The sequence below is a fragment of the Oreochromis aureus genome, linkage group 11 (assembly GCF_013358895.1).
Source record: "Oreochromis aureus strain Israel breed Guangdong linkage group 11, ZZ_aureus, whole genome shotgun sequence".
Taxonomy (NCBI): domain Eukaryota; kingdom Metazoa; phylum Chordata; class Actinopteri; order Cichliformes; family Cichlidae; genus Oreochromis; species Oreochromis aureus.
This window is the reverse complement of record NC_052952.1, coordinates 6,549,354-6,568,512: the sequence shown is the minus strand read 5'-3', so window position 1 is coordinate 6,568,512 and position 19,159 is coordinate 6,549,354. Positions and strand designations below refer to the sequence as shown.

At 40.0% G+C, this 19,159-nt stretch overlaps 1 protein-coding gene across 2 annotated transcripts in view; it reads right to left on the bottom strand.

The window, feature by feature from the left end:
* ptprub (protein tyrosine phosphatase receptor type Ub) overlaps positions 1-19,159 on the bottom strand; it is a 185,221-nt gene that overhangs the window by 121,390 nt on the left and 44,672 nt on the right. For both annotated transcript variants that reach the window (XM_039619552.1, XM_031752528.2), the window contains exon 2: positions 9,419-9,550. In XM_039619552.1, the coding sequence (XP_039475486.1) occupies positions 9,419-9,550 (132 nt within the window). The remainder of the gene's footprint in view (positions 1-9,418; positions 9,551-19,159) is intronic.

Here is a 19,159-nt window from a genome sequence, read left to right as displayed (position 1 = left end):
TTTGTTGATGTTTTGGAGAAAATTATGTCAAGATACACTTTTAATAAATCACTGCAAAAGCTGAAGTTTTCCCTGATTTAATTGTAGTGCCTGATAATGCCAGAATGAGAGACCGCATGCCTAAAGTCTTTGCTTTGAGCAAAATACAGTCAGAGCTGTCAAAACCATGAACATTTTTTAATTAATAAAATGTTATCAAAGTAAATTTGCATTCATCTCATCTGCCAGTGTTCAAGTGCTCAGACACACTTTACTCTCTATATTCAAACTGCTATATGGCTAATGAATGAGTTACCGCGGCTGTAAACGAGGAGTTTTTCCTTCTCTTTACATTTTCTCTCCCATTTTTAATTCATATGTATTGGGAAGGCTCGATTCAGTCCTGTGCACAAACAGAATTTTAAGAAATAGCAATGTGGTCTGGTTTCAAACAACTTTCTAGAACCTGTGATCTGCAGAGATTTCAAGAGAGTTGGAGCAAAGTATGAACACGGAGGAGCAGAGGAGAGCACAGAGGCTGGGAGATATCCAGTTGCACACAGCCATCCGCACTAGGCACACATACAAAGCCAATTCCAATCTCCAGATCGCCAAAGAGAGAATGCGTGATTAGCAGAAAAGAGGAGGATATCAGAAGAAGAAAGAGAGCTTCAAATATTTAAAGAACATGTTCAAAGACAGCAGGCAGTAGTAGAAATGTCTTTTAACTTCATTCAAGCATTCACATTTGATTCACAAAGATGCTTTAACTCTGTTAATCTTCTGCTTACTAAAACAGCAGCAGAAAGACTCTGTTGGATTAAATGATAGAAGATTCAGTTTTGCAAGTATTCTTCTGACCACAGCTCTGTGCTGTGAGCTTATGCTAAAGTTGAAAATCGATATCAACACACTAACTGGGTTTTGTGTTTGTACTACATGAAAATATTAGTTTAAATAATGTGCATTTCACACTCACATTCTTCAACCCCGTTTCCTAGAAATGTGTCTGAACCCACTCTGTGCTTACTATATAGTGGACTATTGAGTTTTATTGAGTTAGCTATTTTGCATTGCTGTTCAAATGTTTAGTGAGTATTGCTACACCATATATAGTGTCCTCAAATTACCCCGCAGTGCTCTGTAAAAGTAGTGCAGAACCAATAATCAAGCTTTTTAGACCATTATGAGTTGCACAGAAGGGGAAAAAAGGCAGACAGAAAAGAAAGTGCATCACAACATAAACTCAAGCCAAGAACTGGTATTTAAACATCATTTGTATTTGTTTCACTATTTTGTTAAAAAAGTAATCGCTACGAGTGATATTTCTCATTTTGCAAATAAATAGAGTCTCAAATAGAGTTTAGGCCGTCAGTAATATGACTAATGATGAGTGAACTTTTTTTTTTCACTAAATCTTCCTCTACAATTTCCCCTTACAGTGGCAATACCTAATTGATGCTCCAATACAAACTGTTTTCCTCCCTAAAGAAATATTAATTTCCTAAGTACCGAACAACATATTAAGATTATCGTCTGGTTTAAATCCAATCAACAATTACTACTGAAAGAAATACACTATATGTATAATAAGAAACAAAAAAATGAACTTACAAAGCTTTTCAACATCTGAAAATATGAGAAAAGCACTAATGCTGTCATTGTAATACAAATATTTTCCAGCTTTCTTGAACTTCTTATGAACTGTGCAGCATGAGGAGGAGTGGTTAGCAACTATGACCGTGCAACATCCCACAGGTCAGTGTTGGGTTTACTGGGTCTGACATCATTTGCCGTTTCCAGGTCCAAACTCGGTTTCAGGTCCCAATGTCAAACGAACACTGTGGCATCACTCAGAGTTACAAACTGTCTAAATTCTTTCATCTTTAATAAAATGACCAGTGTGGCAGCTCTAGGTGTAACAATTAAGTTTAACATCCAGGCATCCATGAAAACAGAATTTATGACATTTAACGGAGTTAGAAGTTAGCAGGAAGTTAGCTCGCTAGTTTCCATCCAAACATTATATACCATGTTCTGACTGAGAGATTTGTGAAAAACTAAAACATATAGCTCTGCTATCACTTCAGACATAAATTAAAACAGAAAACTAAACAGCATTGACTTTTGTAAGGTTACTGAAGTTGGACTAGCTGACAGCTATGGTTAGCATAACAGAAACACAGTGAAGCTGGAGGATGAACGCTAACTTTTTTCCACTGGATAAAAGTTAAGGTTAGGGTTCCCGATGGTTAGGGACAAATGTAACAGCATGGCAGGATGCTGTAAACGGACCAAACTTCAGTCAGGAGAACAACCGAGATAATCCATTCATGGGCTGGGCTGTAGTTACATCATAAGGTTTTAAAAACTGAGCTTTAAAATGAATAGTGATGATAAAAACCAAGAGAGGCCGACAGTGATCACTGACTGTTTTTAAGGGCTTGTTCAGATTAAATAGAACAAGATACAACAAACAGGTTAAAAACACAACAGCCTTAATAAACACAGAGTAGTTTGGACCCGGAAGCAGGTTTCATCGCGTTATCACTTAAAGAACAGATTCTACAGTCTTCATGGATGTGAGGTAGATGAAGTGCAAAGAATAAATTGTTATATGCAGTAAAAAAAAGTTACTTGTGGTCTAAAGTGCCTAATGTGACTACATTACATTGTTAAAAGAGTAGGAAAAAAATCTAACTACTCAAGTCTGTCAAATACAAAAGTTACTGCAGCTGACACCCACATAGCCATTTTTCAAAAGCTGTACTAATATACTCTTCAAGTGGCCAGTTATTTTATCTCACCTGAGTTAAGGTGGTTCACCTAGAAAGTGTATTTAGCTACAGTTCCAATTATATTATTTAAGCTGCAACCTTGCACATAAAAGCCCTCTAGCTGCCCCTCTAAAGTGACACTAATTAGACAGAAACCAGCCAAAGGGGGCTGCATTATCATGCCTTCCTATCATCTGGGTGCCTGTGTGGGTGAGTGAAAAACAAAGAATTAAAAAAAAGAAAAGAAAGACTGGTCACAGACTATATTTCAGCTGGACTGCAGGCTTCAGTGATTGGCAAAATGTCTGCGTTTCCCAAATGTGTCTCTATCATTCACATTAATGAATCGCCCTTACCTTGTTGAGGAGGCATAAAGGGAGCAGCTGCTCGCTTCCCTGAATAGCAATTCAATTAATCTGTTATATTTTAAAAGCTTCTGTGTAGTTACGGCATTTTTGAGATGCTTTAAAAGGACACTGGGCTTTCAGACATTTATATTATACATCAGTGATCAATGAATATGATGTCCTTTGCCTTGAGGTAATGAGTCTTAAGCAATTATCCCAGTGAGCCAGTAGCTCCCTTTCCAAGCCACGGAAGGTTTTCTAGCAAATACCACAGTTGATTTCACTAATTATTTCCTGCCTCTCTGATTGAAGGTGTGTTAATTAGTAAAATCAGCTGGTGGAACGTTTGGCTGGAGTGAAACACGCAGAGTCTACCAGAAGACTGGACTCGTCTCCTTTCAAATGAAATGCTGTCCTCTGTAACCCAAGCCAAATGATAAATATGGCTGTGCAATGTTAAAAGGTTGCCCCCAACCCTTCATGAACAAAAGATGCATCACCATCCCAGAAAACAAACAGCAGACTACTTTATCTCATCTCTGATTTCATTCATCATCACACAGTTTTAGCCTTGTAGGCGAGCCTTTTCTAAAAGCTGATAAGTCACTTTGGCTATTACGAGACTTTTTTTTTTTTTTTTTATTAAGATTTACTCAGCTGTGACTTTGGCCTTCATATTTTTGCTCACCCTTTCAGGTCCGTCCTCACCTATTTTTCTCCCCAAAACATGAAAAACAGAAAAGCACTGCAACACATCAGAGGGATGTGTTGTGTTTTCTTTTCAAAGAGGAAAGGGGAGGTCTGGCTTTGCAAACAAACAAATCCATCAGCTATTGACATTTGAGATATCAAAAGTGACATTAACGAGCTGCGGACACAAAATTCTCCCGACTCTCGCGCAGGATTGTTGCAGTCTCGATTACCTCTGGGACGCCTTTACGTTTCACATTCACTCACTGTTTATGTTCACTTTCACTCACGGTTTGGTTAGGCTTAGGCATTAAACTACTTGTTTAAGGTGAGGCACGAAAACTGTAGGATATGCAGAAACGCATCCGCAGGCTTTAGTATGCATACAACCGCACGTCTCCAAAGACAAAAGAGCCCGAATGAAATTAAAGCTCCTACTGCACAGTTTCTGTCTCCCCTCTCCTCTCCCAGCAGAGACGAAACAGGATACAGCAGCTAACCCTCTTGCCTTCAGAGCCCCCTGGGCCTTCTAACAGCGTGTAGTCAGTGGGAAATAATCTTACTAGAACACTGGTTTACCAAAACAGCCAAGATAGTTAGTGCTGATCCAGCACTCCAAGCCAAAACATTACCCACTCCAGAGGAACATCTGGGTCCATTCTTCTTTCTCTCACAACAACACACAAGGCTGAAGTGAGCTTGACTCGAGCACACAGAGCATAACATAAAAAGCATGAAGATAACACAAACATGAATAATAATCAGTAACCATGAAATGTCTCCCACACATTGTTCGGATTAGGAAACGTACTTTAACGATATTAAACAAGTGTTAGCGTGACGACTTTAGATTTTACCCCCAGCATGCACTTCATCACTGTAATGACATCTTGAACAAACAGTGTCCTATCACCATAACTGATCAGTTATGCAACACCAAAAAATGCAGTTTTTGAACAAAATGACTGTCTTCAAATAAAAAGTTACTTTCGGCTGCTGCCGTATTCACATGGGTAACCACAGCGGGTAGTTCCGCATGTTTGATTTGGCAGATTTTGAATACCGGATTCCCTTCAGGATGCAACCCCAGAGGGATTTGTGTCTCCTCCCAGGATCAGATGGCTATCTTCAGTTTAAAGTCAGCTACACCTAATGTAGTAAAACCAGTAATGAGTCGCTGGTTTTAAACTGAACTGATTAATCAGAAGATAAAAAAGAACATGAATAGAAAGCAGCTGTGTATTTTTTACACTTGCTTTCTTCTACAACAGTCAAATAGTATCTGCATGATCAGCCTTTTCAAGCCTTTTCTCCACCTACAGCAAGTCAAAATACACCTGAGGTAATGGTGGAGAGGCAGAAAAGGTGGAACCAGTAAGGATGGCTGGAAAGTTCTGATATCTGGCTCACTCTGCCTCATCTTTTGACACATGCAGAAGGATCTCGGGTCATTCTCAATGACACGCACAATAATGTGGAGCTGATCTGTGGTGTGTAGCTGAGGCCAAACAGAGGTGAGAGGAGACGGATAAAGACCAGAATGGCTGCCCAATAGAGGAAATCAGGCTGGAAATACAGATGGATGCGCATTTCACTGTATGAATTAGCTCTGTTAAGGTCATTACACTGTGTACACTGCTGCAGTACGTGCCAGCTGACCAGTCTCTAACTCTACAACAATACTTAAAGCCATGGTTCATACAAGTCTCAACCCTTCTTTGACCCGAGGTCCAATCGAACTATAAAGTCTATTGAAAGTGTCTCTCGGGCATTTATGTACAAGCCTTCTGCACTACTAGCTAATAAAACTAAGGTACACAGTCAATCAATTGACTCCGTAGCTTTTTGCAGTGTAGCAGAAACACAGAGACGGAGCCGGATTTAGACAGAATCAGGATCTTCAGTGGATGTGTGCTGCTGGAAAGAAAACATTTACAAAAAAGATGAGAGGAGAGCGAGGGATTAGCATGCAAAGCATGGTGAGAATAAAGCAGCAGCATATTCAACACTTTGTTTTAGTACTGTCGAAGTTTTTCTGCGTGACTCAGCTGAAAACTGTCCCAAAACTGCACATCCAAGAGACACTGGGCCTGTACAGCTGCTGAGGCGGAAAGCGAGGAGGGAGGTTTGTGGGAAACATTTCAGCCTTTACAGTATACCTCGCACTTGACTTGGGGGGTGGGGCTGTCCTAATATCAGTATACATTTTTACATGATATAAAGTGTCCTACTGAAATATCACTGATACAATTACTTTCTCTAACACACAATGACAAGACAAGCCCAGACATGTCTGAGACTGAGAGCAGCTAGTTACCCTCTGATGGTTTCCAAAACATAGAAAAGAGTTCCCACTAAAGGTGGAAACAACAAACCTGTTTCAACAAACCTTGAGGCACAAACGGACCGTTGAGTCTGCTATAAAGGCATGTAAGGAGGAAATGCTAGCAGCTGGTGATGCGTAACGCAAATGGAAACAAACGACCTCACCAGCATCACTGGAGCATTTGCCTGTTACACTTTATATGACAGGAAGAGGAAACAGTGGATGGAAAGTAACTTTAAGCAGCTGATTAAAAAGCTGAACCCACCATCACAGACAGGAAATATTTTTTTATTTCAGTTTTATTATGCAACAAAATTGTGCAGCTCCTGTGCATTTACATGTTTCACTTACTTTAGTTACCGTTAAACTAAAGCAGCTGTGTTATAGTTTGACTTTCATGATTTTCATTCAAAACACTACGTAAGCTACTTTTGCATTGACAGTTAACTTATGCTACGTCGCTGTTATGCTGCTGCTGCTGCCACTTAGTTTTAATAGATTCACATAATGACAGCAAACAGCTGGAAAAGAAAGTTGAAAATTAATTTTATCTGCATTAATAAATGCTGCCATCTACAAGCTGCAATCACAGATAACATTTTGTTTCTTTTTCTACATTATCAGAAATATTTTTATCGTAATATTTCTCAAAATATCGTTGATATAACTTTGAGGCTACAGAACCACGCCACATTTACATGGATGTCATGAAAGACATGAGGCTCTTTGCTTTTGCATTAGATACCTGAATCTGTGACACCCCTGTCACGCTGTATTTTGACTGTAGTAGGTTTTAAAAACAGTGGTCAGAAAATGTTGATTTGGAGCTGAGTCTTACAAATGAAATGCTAAGAAATGGCGTGTTATTCAAGGTGTTAATCAGCTGAGGTATTTTACTTTTTAAATGCAGCCACTTAGATCAATTATCCACCCTTTCTGTTGTTTTTTTCTCGAAGCCTCTTAGTCACCACTGGCACATTCCTTAGACAAAGGAACTCTTAAGTATTCACATTCTGAGTGAGGAATCCAGGGTCTGCATTCAGTTTTTCACCCTTCTTTCCAAAAATGACCCTGTACTTGTTAGAGCTTTGTAATGGCCAGCTCCTCGCTAAACTGCTCCTACGAGGTGCCCCATACTTTTTGCTCTACTTTGCCTGCTTCGCGCAATTTTCTCATCCAAGGACACTTTGGCGTGTGGACCGAGGGAGCTGGCGATCACTCACTTCACTTCCACCAACAAGGTGAACAAGGAAAGTTAGATACATCACCATTAGCTGTTTTTAACCCCATTTAATGGATTTTTCGCTTAAGGCGACCCTGATACAGTATAATGAATATTGCAGCAGACCCATAACTTTTCAAGCTTAATGAATCTGGCTTTCAGAAAATGAGGTACACTTGACATGCAAACACATTCTTCTCGTACAAGGTTATCATCCTGCACGCCTCACTCATTCATTTAAACAAAAGCAAAAGAACGAAAGATTATCAAAAATCAGCCAGAAATCTCCACTCCAATTCCAAATAAAGTAAGATGTGATAAAAAAAAGAACAGTCTTATTAAGACCTCACTGCGCTCTTTCTTCCTTTTTCTTTTTGTTTTGTAAGACTATTTTGTCTTTCATGGGAGCAGTAGTCTCTAATTTCTCCTGGGAGCCACAAGCTGCTGCTATCTCAGCTGTGTTTACTAATCTTCCCTCGACACCAATTTCTCAGCCCCGCAAAGTTAATACTGGTCCAATGTAAATAGCCTTATCTCATAAACTCTTGTTATTCCCCCCACCTTAGCTGCCCAATGTGATACATGGTTAGAAGTCAACACAAGGGGATTAAGTCAGAGAGGAGGAGAAAAAGACAAAAACTTCCTGTGCCTGTATCTGCGGTAAGATTATCCGCCTTAAATAACACGGCAGAGAAAATGTCAAGGTATAACACAATGAAGGAACGCTGCTGTCAATATACAGTGACAACATTTAGGAGAGGAACATGAATAATACACGGGTTCTTGTGCAGGGCTGAAGGATGAGCGTCTAATAAATTAGACAGAATTTGTCTCCTGGTCGACGGATCGATCGTGGACTGACGCTCACAGCCGTCGTGTGCAGATTACGCTACCTGCCTCATTCCACCTGTGCAGGTCTGTTCCACTGATGGCTCTGGATTGTTGTAAATGCCATGGCAGTAAGTTTTAATTAAACCCGAAGGGAAAAGTATTAATTATCTCATTGCCTGCTGTGAACTGGATGGCGGCTGCAGGCAGATTCTCGCTCGAATGCTGATGATGTGTGGCTGAATGAAGAGTGATTTAGGATTAAATGTGAGATTTATCGAGTTCAGAACTGTATTTGGATAACCACCTGCAGACAAGAAGCGATTTTAATGCTTTAAATCAAAACCACAAGTACCCGGCTTTTAAATTACCCCTGCAGGGTGTTTTTGACCGTTTTCAAAGGCTACTTGAGTTGATAGTTTCCAAACGGACAGAATGTTCCCTGAAGCCTGCATTTATTTCTTTTTAGATGATGTATCTGATTGTATCCTATCTTGTCATCTCTCCATCTGTTCCTCTTAGCTGCCCTGTCTTTATGTCTACCGAATTAGCTCTGTTCTACCAACAAATCATACCAGTGCTTTCTTTGAGGCTTAAAGAAACGGTTCCTCCTATTTAGTGTGCAAGTGCTCTCCCCATCCTCTTGTAAAATGAACACTTAAATGTACGTCTGTGTCATGGATTTGTTGCATTCTCATTACCATATCACACACTGATTGATTGGTTAAACCCGAGGGAGGTCAATTCCTTAATCATATTCCAAGTTTTCCCCCAGTAGAAGTAGTTTACCGGAGAGAGCACTGCAGCCACTGGTATTTTATGCTGAGAAGCTGAAACAGCAATCTTCTCTTTGTCAGATCCCTGTAGGTATTTGTTAATGCAGAGATGGAGGAGCGCCTTATAAACTATGCATGCCATCACCCTCTGGCAACCACCAGTGGAGAGGATGATGGCAGGGAAATGCTGGTTTCCATTAGTCCTGTGAGGCTGGTTAACATAAAATTATCCTTGGGGTTAGCGGGAAGCAGATAAAACCAGGGTGAGGGCTTCATTAAATTTGATGCATAACGGACACAGGACATTTTTAAAGGCCGATAATGCCAGCCACATTAATACCAACAAGTCTATGTATTTCCCAGACATGAAAACAGGGCTGCATGTGTCCCATGCACGCTCGCTTGCCATGTTTCAGTGTCTACAAAAACTACAAAGTAAAGAGGACAGGGGACCATGAGCACAGAGTACTCACCCTTCAGCAGGTCAGAGTTGGCAGAAGGTGAACTCTGTGTCCTAAACAACAGCCAGTCAAAGTCATCCTCCTCTCCTTGGGTGAAGTCACACAGATTAGGGTCTGAATCCTCTTCGAACGTGCAGCCAGCAGCTAAAAGGTGAGGGGGAAAACGTCAATAGACCATCAGTGACAGAAACAAAGTACATCAAGACAGATTCACCTCAAAGGTATGCAACTCCACACAGGTTAATACAGAATTTTCTACTTTCACTGAAATCAACAGCCTATTTAGTGTTAAAGAGGAATAAGAAAACAATAAACTAGATATTTGTTTAAGAAGCCATAACTAGAGACTGCAGCGGTTATTGTTTCAGCTTTAGTGTCATGGTAATTTTGTGAGTCACAACTTAATGTGACCTGTTTTTTAAACTCCCCCCGGGACTTCTTCCTTTTATGGAAACTGGGAAAAACAAACACAGCTTCACAATGTCTTCCTCCTACATCTTCCAATCTTAGCTGCCAGCCACAACTAGATGTGCATCAAAGCCACACTGACCACCTCTCTACCCTCTCTGGCCAAATAAAAAGCCTCAGCTCAGTGTTGATGCGAACGCCAACGACACAGCACTGGTTTCAACTTAGGTGTAACAAATTAGTACAATAACTGTAACACTGATTGCAACTTGCGTCTCTCCTAGAGTCATTTTTTCACCCATAACAATTACAAAGATGTTTCACTGTGAATGCTAAATTATTTTGTGCTAAAATTCAATAAAGTGATCAAATGACACTGTTGTAGCAATTTGCAGACAAACTGCTGTCAGAAATCAACAATGTGACCACCAGTCACATTTTAATGCAGGCTCAACCCCATGTTGTTCTCAGTGTGCATTTCAAGCACACCAAATCAAACTTGTTCTCATATGAATAAATTCTCTCCAACCAAACTAACAATAAGCCCAAGCCATGTGAGCGATAATTACCTCAGACTCGCACAAAAAGAAACAAAGCCTGGCAAAAGCAATGATTACCCCTGAATCTGAGGAGAAATACCCCTCCCATAAAGCATTCACAAACAAGACTACACATCCTAAAGCCCTTTCACAAAGGCATATACAAATAGCAATAACATTTGCAGAAAGCGCCCACTCTGGGGAATGTAGTGATTATAATAATACCTCACAACCTGCTATTCTATGCGCCAAAAAGCAAATTTTTTCAAATTATATTTAATAGCTATGGCTTTAATGGCCCTTGGGTCCAGAATAATGTGCTTCAGTTGTTACTCTCTGCATCTGTTGCCATATTTCACATTAGTCCATCGGCATGAGAATTACACTCTAACAGTGGGCAGTTTGAACTGCTCAGTCATAAGACCAGAGGTTGTGTCAGTACTAATTGGAGCAGGACAGCACGAAACAGTCATGCTAATGATAGGAATAACCACAAGCAGGTTCTGAAGGTGACCCCTGTGGTATACAACTTTATTGCTGCTCTTTTTTCTCTAATCCACAATTTTGAAAAATGGCTTCAGTATGACAGGCTGCAGAGAAAAACACATGCAGTCTTTCTGTAGTGAGGATTCATAATTCTGTTACTATTGTGACCGCTCCAGTTGTTATAGTTAGTTACTTATAGGGCAAATAATATTGCAGCATCTGATTTTTTTTTATCCTGTTTCCCATGGTGTGGTTTCTGGGTGTGTGCGGGTGATTTTCAATGCTGTAGTGCAAACAATCAAATCAGAGGCTGACTGACTTTCACATTTAGGGCATTGATCCCACGACAGTTGAGATGGCACTCCTTGGTGGGGTTGATCAGATCAGTGCCATGACCCTGATGAAGGCCACAAGCCGAAACGCGTTGGTCAATTATTAAAGTTGTTCATCTTCCCTTAAGTGTTGCTGGAGTTCCTGCATTGTGAATTCTTTCATCCTCTCAATGCACCTTCGAAGCAGGTGAAGTTGTGCCAGAAATTTTTGCTCAGATCAGTGCCATTCCAGCTTTTCATTAAATCTGAAAGAACTCCTGTTTCAGAGTGAAAACTACAATTTAATAAATAAAAAAGAAACTAGATTCAAAGCATCGCAGGATTTGCCCCCCAAAAACCTAGAAATATTCCTGCTGTGTATCAACAGCTTGTCTGATAATTGACAGATCAGAGTTCCTTACAAAGGTGAGATGTGCAGCTTTTTCTTGCAGCTTGTCGAACTGCAGCTACAACTCGAGGCTGCTGTCGGTGGCATCCTGCAGTTGTGAAGGTCGTCTCTAAAGAAATTATACTCACGGTCTGTTGGCTTTGCAAGTGATGGTACATCTGCTGTGATGGGCTGCTAGAGAGGAACGACCACACTCCCGAGTGAAAAGACCAACCCTAACGCGACATCATTCACGAGTTAAAACTTGTGCTCCATGATGATGTAGACCATGTTACAGATCTGAGTCATTTTCACATATTTATTTACTCTAAAAGTCTACTGTTGTAAATGTTGTAAAGCAGAAAAAGTTGAGCATCAAAGCAGTCTTTTGTATAATTTTTTACAGCATAATATATTTTTTTAATTAACAGCATGTTGTGCCGTTTAAATTTGAGCTTACTCCATATTAAGTACTGAAATTAAATGGGACAAGTAGGCAAAGAGCACAGAAGGGGGTTTCATTCTGGCATGCTGGATCATCTGTGTCTGAAGAGGAAAACATGACACTAAGCATAGTGCACATAACAATTTCAGTAAAAAAAAATATTACAATATCCTTGTATTGTAGGGCAGCACGGTGGCACAGTGGTTAGGACTGTTGCCTCACAGCAAGAGGGTCCTGAGCTCGACTTCACCATCTGGCCAGAGTCTTTCTGTGTGGAGTTTGCACGTGGTCCAACATGCACTTAGTGGGTTAGGTTAGTTGATGATTCTAAATTGCCACCCATCGATATGACTGTGAGTGCAAATGGTCGTTTGTCTCTGTGTAGCCCACCGACAGACTGACGACCTGTCCAGTGCGTACTCCGCCTCCTGCCCTATGATACCTGGGATAGGATACACGTCATGTTGACAGCAGTGAAAAATTAGCCTATTCTAACAGACTTCAGAGTATATAGGACCATTCTGGTTCCTCAACTATTTTTGTGAAAATAAATAAATAGAATTAAAATGAACAGATTTCCCATTTCCTGGTTTAGATAAGGGAATATCTGATTTAAAAAGAAAATCAGAAAAAAATCAGTTTAAGGCACTAAAACTAAATTAAAGTTAAACTGCTGACTAATTCAGAAACTCAATCTTCTTTTCTTTCTTCCTGTCATGTGCTGTAATGGTAAGCACCTCACAAAGGCAAAAAAATGTCCCAAACTACACTTGAAAACAGACAAAAACAACATTAACCATATAAAGCCACACTAGCAGCCATATAGTGGCATAATGAGACAAATAGATGCTTTGACAGACATGCTAACCTGCTTAAAGTACCATCCAGCCTTCTGATTTATAAAATTATGTGTTGCTGCTGTCTTGTTTCAAAGGTTACCAGCAGTCCAATTTATTGAACTGCAGCACAAACAAACACTTAGGGTGCCCTTGCCTACGGCCAGCCTATTACAATATCGCTACAGCCTTCACTGATTGTATGATAGCACAGGAGCACATTTACAATCATGTAAGCTTGGGTGACAGTAGCAGCCAACCAGGAGGGGTGGGAGTGTGTGCATCACCCTCTGGGTTTGATTTATTGCCCCATGCTGGGCTGTTACTGCACAGATCTGCTGCTGAGGCCAGGGGTTAATTGTCCCGCACTGGGGTCTATTTCTAATAGAACAGCCAGAGATATGGGACCTGACACATCCAAACGCTGGCACTATATTATTCCCCGCTGCTTCAGTAAATGAAGCACACAGACTCCTCCCTACAAAAGTCTCGGAGAAGGAAGCCAAAATCTGAGGCCAGAGCTACCCGGGAATGTCATCTCCTTTAGAGCACACTGGGAGAGATCCAGCTCATCTATCATGACAAGCACTCTCCCTCCGCTGCTCCTTCTGGAGGACCAATGGGTGTGCGGGGTGTCAGTGGCCATTTTTTACCTGAATAATTACAGCATAATTTAGTGCACTGACCAGTGCATAGCTAGACACCGCCAAGGTTTGGTGGCTGAGAAAAAAAAGACTCATTTAAGAGCTCGAGCCACTGTTAAACCTGTTGTTGGCTGATCTATGTATTTGGCAACATTTCCATGTTAAGCACACAAATGAGATGTTACTACTTCTTGGATAAGCACTTTCTAGGAATGACACAGATGAATAAAATAAATGAACATGGACGACAACGTCCAGTCTCAGTGTTAGGGCTTTCCATTTGTATTACAAATGAAGTGGCTGATCTGCTGTCAGCCCCTTCTACTCTCAGCATTTGCAGCTTGTAGAACCAGCAATAAGGCTTTTTCTAAAAGATTTTCTTATGAATCTTCAATGTTTTTTTATCGTGATCCCCATAATGTAAATTTTAAATGCATATTTTAAATTTATAGTAATTATTTATTTACTTGCCAAATCAAATCAAATGTTTTACTTTTTTGAAATGCAGAATTATGCAGAATTTGCATAATTATGATTAAGGAACTGACCTCCCAGCCCATTGTTCCTTCAGTGGGCTGGTTTCAGTCATTATGCAAATGTACTGTTTATAAGACTGGGGAAACCTGCAGTCAGCTGAGACTGAAGAAGTCACTTGGATGAGTTTCTCCCACAAAACGCTACGTCCAGATATGTAGTAAGTCCTCCATCAGTTCATACGGACATAAAAGAAGGTGAAAACTGGTTTACTAGACTCTCCAATTTGGCACCGCATTCGGGCTGATACGTAAAAAATCTTCCCCAGCTTTATGTGAGCAGTAAATCATGTCTATGAGTCTCTCTCTGCTCATATCAGCAGTTAGTGTCACATGTAGCTCTTCATATTAGATTTGGTATCTCGCCCTCTGTTTACTTGTATAATCCCCCGCCTTGCTATCTAATTAGAGTGTCGCTGTGCGCAGTGAATATTGTCAGAATCTCTGCTTATCCCCTTTATTTGCATACGTTTTAGGCATAACATCGCTGGCCTAAGCTTCTTAAAAGGTACCGCTACTCTGACAAACTTTTCACTTGAATAAATCATATTCAGAAACACAAGCAGAAAAGAGTCCTTCCTGAGCCGTAGAATACCTAAGAGTTAAATTGTTGTTGGTATTTCAAGACCGTTAAACGATCAGTGGACAGCCATCAAAGTGAAATCTTAAAGTGTACACCCTCTCTTTTCTAATATTTCAAAGAAGAAGAATGACACACTTTTGAAACCAGAAAGTAATCCTTTGATCTGAAACACTGCAGCTAATCTTTTCGCTCCTTCTGAGATTCCGTACAGAGAGTGAGCAGAATAAAAACAGCAGATTCCAACAGGGCAGTGTTTGTACAGATTGTAAATTAGCAGCACTTGTTTGAGTACCAAATTGCCATATCGACCACTCACAGAGGCAGTAAAAATCTGTATGGGAGAACATTGGGGTAAATTAGCTCAAGTAATGTCATTCGGTTGGGTATATAGCCACATGACGAAAAATTCTGGGACTCTTGACAACAGCTCACAGGCAGCACAGAAATCCTTAACATTTTTAATCCTTTAATCCATGTCATAAGACCCCTGACCAGGTCTGAACCGCAGAGTCCTACCTGTGGCTCAGACTTGCAAAAGATTATAAAATATAACTATGCCAGGAAGTGAAAGAAATGTTAATAATTACCTTTTTTTTTCCAGAAAACAATAGACTGTGTTTATGGATAAAATGAGGCGACTGCAATGCTATGAAACAGGTTTGATCACTGATGTGCAGCAAACAGCCAAATATCTGAAGGTGAGATTTGAGATTTGCACATTATATCATCATATCACCCATACCTGCATGCACTATTAAATAAGTGGAAAAGTAAATGGAGCAATCATAAAGGAATATACGCATTATGTGTCATAATGTGCTCTCTGTCCACTTTAGCAAGTCTATAAATGACTCGTGTAGCTCACAAATGGATTATTGCCAGCAGAGTTTTTCGTGGTAGTTTCGCATGGAGCAGCACTATTTGTAAAGTGGTGTTATTTAGTCTAAATTGGACAATCAGTGATTGAGAGGATGTTTCTGCCCATAAAGGATCTTTCAGGGTCTTTTCACCTCTATTTATCTTGGCTTCAATATAGAGAGTTATATACTGCAGCTCTCAGTCACTTTAGACCTTTACTGGCTCCCACGTATCATAATTTTCCACCACAGCTCAGATGTGAACGTTTTTTCCCCATAAACACGCAAGGTTGAGACGGTAACATCAACAAGGAGGTCCCATCACTGGGTGTGTGTTGGTCTGTTTGTCGAATGTGTTGATGATATTTTCTTAGCTACTTTATTGATGTAGATGAGAAGATATTTGTTGTTGTTATGTTCCACTACATATATGGCTCCATCATTCAGCCAGTTAGCGTAACTTAATCTAAAGACTGGAAAGAAAACAGGGATCCTGATTCAGTCTACCCTGAGATCCATACGAAAAATGAAGATTCAAGGAAGAACTGTGATATTATAAAGTGTGCTGCGTTAACAGCTGTTGTGAGAATGATTTAGAAGGAATGTTACTTTTGGACAGAGGCAGGAAAAGTTTCTCCCCCCTGATTTTACTTTTTATGTGAAGCTAAGACAGCTTGAAAGGTATTGACGGTAAACTTACGTTTTACTGGCATATATGAGCGTGACATTGATCTTCTCGTGCAATCCTCAGCAAGAAACTCTATTGGTGAAGGTGTAAAAACACCACTTTAATACACAATTTCATGAAATAAGATCCAAGTTGGCAGAAAAATCTGCAATTACTCTTTCGTTTCCCTGAAATTCCTAGAATTTTATTTGGATACCATTCAAGACTTGGCATTGCACGTGGAAGGTTTAATATCCTGTGCAAAAAATAAAAACTATAATAATAATCAGAGAAAATGTTGAAAGAAGAATGATAAACACATGCAGCTGTAAAGCCTTTTGGTCTTTTTTGGGGAGGGTGAAAACAACAGAATTCAAAAACACTTGAGACCTAGTTGCTTGTTTATAACAAAACAAAAAATAGGTTCTGCTCCAAAAAAAAAAAAAAAGATGCACATGCTTTGCCCTGCTAGAAATTCCAACTTCTGCCCTTAATTATTAGGCAGCCCGGATAGGTAATGAACACCAGAACCTGTCAAATCATCCGGGAAATGCAGCCCGGCGAAGAGGCGAAGATGCTTGTTGTATCATCATCCACAGAAGGGAAACAAACTGTGCTGAGAAGCTGAGAGCTCTTCCACTCCACACAGAAAGCCTCATATGATTCCGGGGTGAGTGCACGTCTGGCTGGTGGGGATCCAGGTGGGAACGGGTGAGTAATACTGGAAGCAGTTAGGGGGGAGGAGAGTGGTTGATTTGCATTGCTGTGAGTGTGGCCCTATGCATCAGCAGGGGACAGGTATATTTATTCACTACAGAGGCTCTCCTCCCCAGCACTCCCCTGGCTGCCTCTGAAAGCCATCCATCCCTACACCTGAATACGCAATGAAATCATCTCTCTGCCTCCCAAGGCATTAATAACTCAACCCTAGTGGCTGGATGGGCCCAGTCAAGACACAGAGGCGACTGGAAGCAGACTGAGAGAAGAAAGGGTTGGAGATGGCGAACAAGTACTGCAGAGGCGCTCAGCTTCGGGGTGTACTATGTTGAAAACCCAGTGTGCTGCAAGGGAGCATCTGGAGGGGGTGGAGAAAATAAGCGACTTTAAGAAAATTACTCGGGTGGGTGAGGGGAGAGCTGAGCCTTAGGGTTGCAAAAAGCAAGACCCCCACTGCAATAATAATGTGCTCCTCAGATCCTCCCCCTTACTTTGTGGAAAAATATCAATATCGTATAGTGATAACACAGCTGAACGGCTACAACTGACTGTCAATCCAAATCAAAAGTGTACAAATCAAGACGGTTTATAAAGCTGGGGAAAAAACACATGATCTATTTCACCTTATTGCAGATGTTAACCAGCAAGTAAAGAGGATAAAACAAGATATAAGAGGAAACAAAAGTAAAAATTGGTGTCTCTTTAAGTGAAAAACTATATGTAAGTTGTTACATTTGTAATATTTCAAGATACAAAGTATCAATATAATGACTCAGTCAGACTATACTGGAAGCTTTTTTTGTAAAACATTACACTGCTGGTATAATCAGATCAGTTCTGAGGGAAATGTGACATTTTACAAATATATTTGTAATCAACATGCATTCTGTTCATGCTCTTGCTTTCCCGCTGTTGTTCCTTTTCAGGCAGTCAATCACATGCATACGATTACATCCATAATTTGTTGGACAATGACACGTTCCTTTCTTGTAATTTTGCCTCTACACCACCGCAGTGGATTTGAAATCAAACAATCAACGTGTGATTGAAGTGCAGACTTCCAGATTTAATTCAAGCAGTTTTTAAAATGTTTTGGGAATTACAGCCATTTTCATACACAGTCTCCCATTTTCAGAGGCTCAAACTAAATTGGACAAACTAACATACTTTTAAATATAAGGGTTGTTTTTAATACTTGGATGAAAATCCTTCGTAAACGACTGCCTCAAGTCTAGAATTCATGGCCGTCAGCAAACGCTGCATTTCCTCCTTTGAGATGCTTACTGGTTTCACCTTCTGATGCTGCTGGTTTGCTCTGCATTCTGTTATGTATTTAATAACTAAGCACGCTCTATTGGATTGACATCGTCCACCGAAGAATATCCCATTCTTTGCTCTGAGAAACTCTTGGGTTGCTTTTAGAGTTTGTTTTGGATCAGAGTCCATCCTGGTACATCTATCAGCAGTCACATCAATAAACACTATTAAATCAATTCCACTGGCAGCCATACATTCCCATGCCACATCGTTGGCTACACCATGTTGGGCAGATATTGGCATATGCTTCAGATGATGAGTTGTTTCTTTCTTTCTCCAGATTTTTCTCTTCCCATCAGTCCAATAAGTTCATCTTGGTTTCATCTGTTCAAAGATATTTTTTTCCCTCAGAAGAGTGCGGACTCTGTTAGATGTTTTCTGGCAAAGTCTAATCTGGCCTTCTTGTTCTTCAGTGTAACCAGTGGTTTGCACTTTGTTGAGAAGTTTTTTGTAACCATGGAAATAATTCTGTCATCATACACTTTTTTCCTCTTCTGTGGTCTTTCAGGACCTTTGATGTTCATCAGCTGCACTCCTTTTTAAATGTGGCCACTCCTAAAGTTTTTCTTCATTCAGATTTTTAATTACTTTTTTTTTATTTGTCCCAACATAGCAAGAGGATAGGCTTGCCAATAAAAATGCTTGTTAGTCAGTTATCCAATTACATATGAACCTCTGAAAATAGAGGACTATTAAACTGGCTGTAAATTCTTAATAGTTAATACAGTATTTTTGTTGCACCTCTTGAGTTAAAGCTAAACTGCTGCACTTTAATCAGTTGTTTAATGTAAAAATCCACTGTGGTGGTGTACAGAGGCAAAATTACAAAACAAATTGGGCATTAACAAAAAAAAGCAGAGTATCCTAAATGAAATCATTGTGGATCTTTTAAATTATATATGGCTTAAATCTATTGTACTTTTTCTTATATCAAAGAATTAATAAAAACATTCAGTTTCATTTGTCAAAAGTGACACGATAGCTGTTACCTGATCAGGATAATAAACCCCTGATACAGAGTA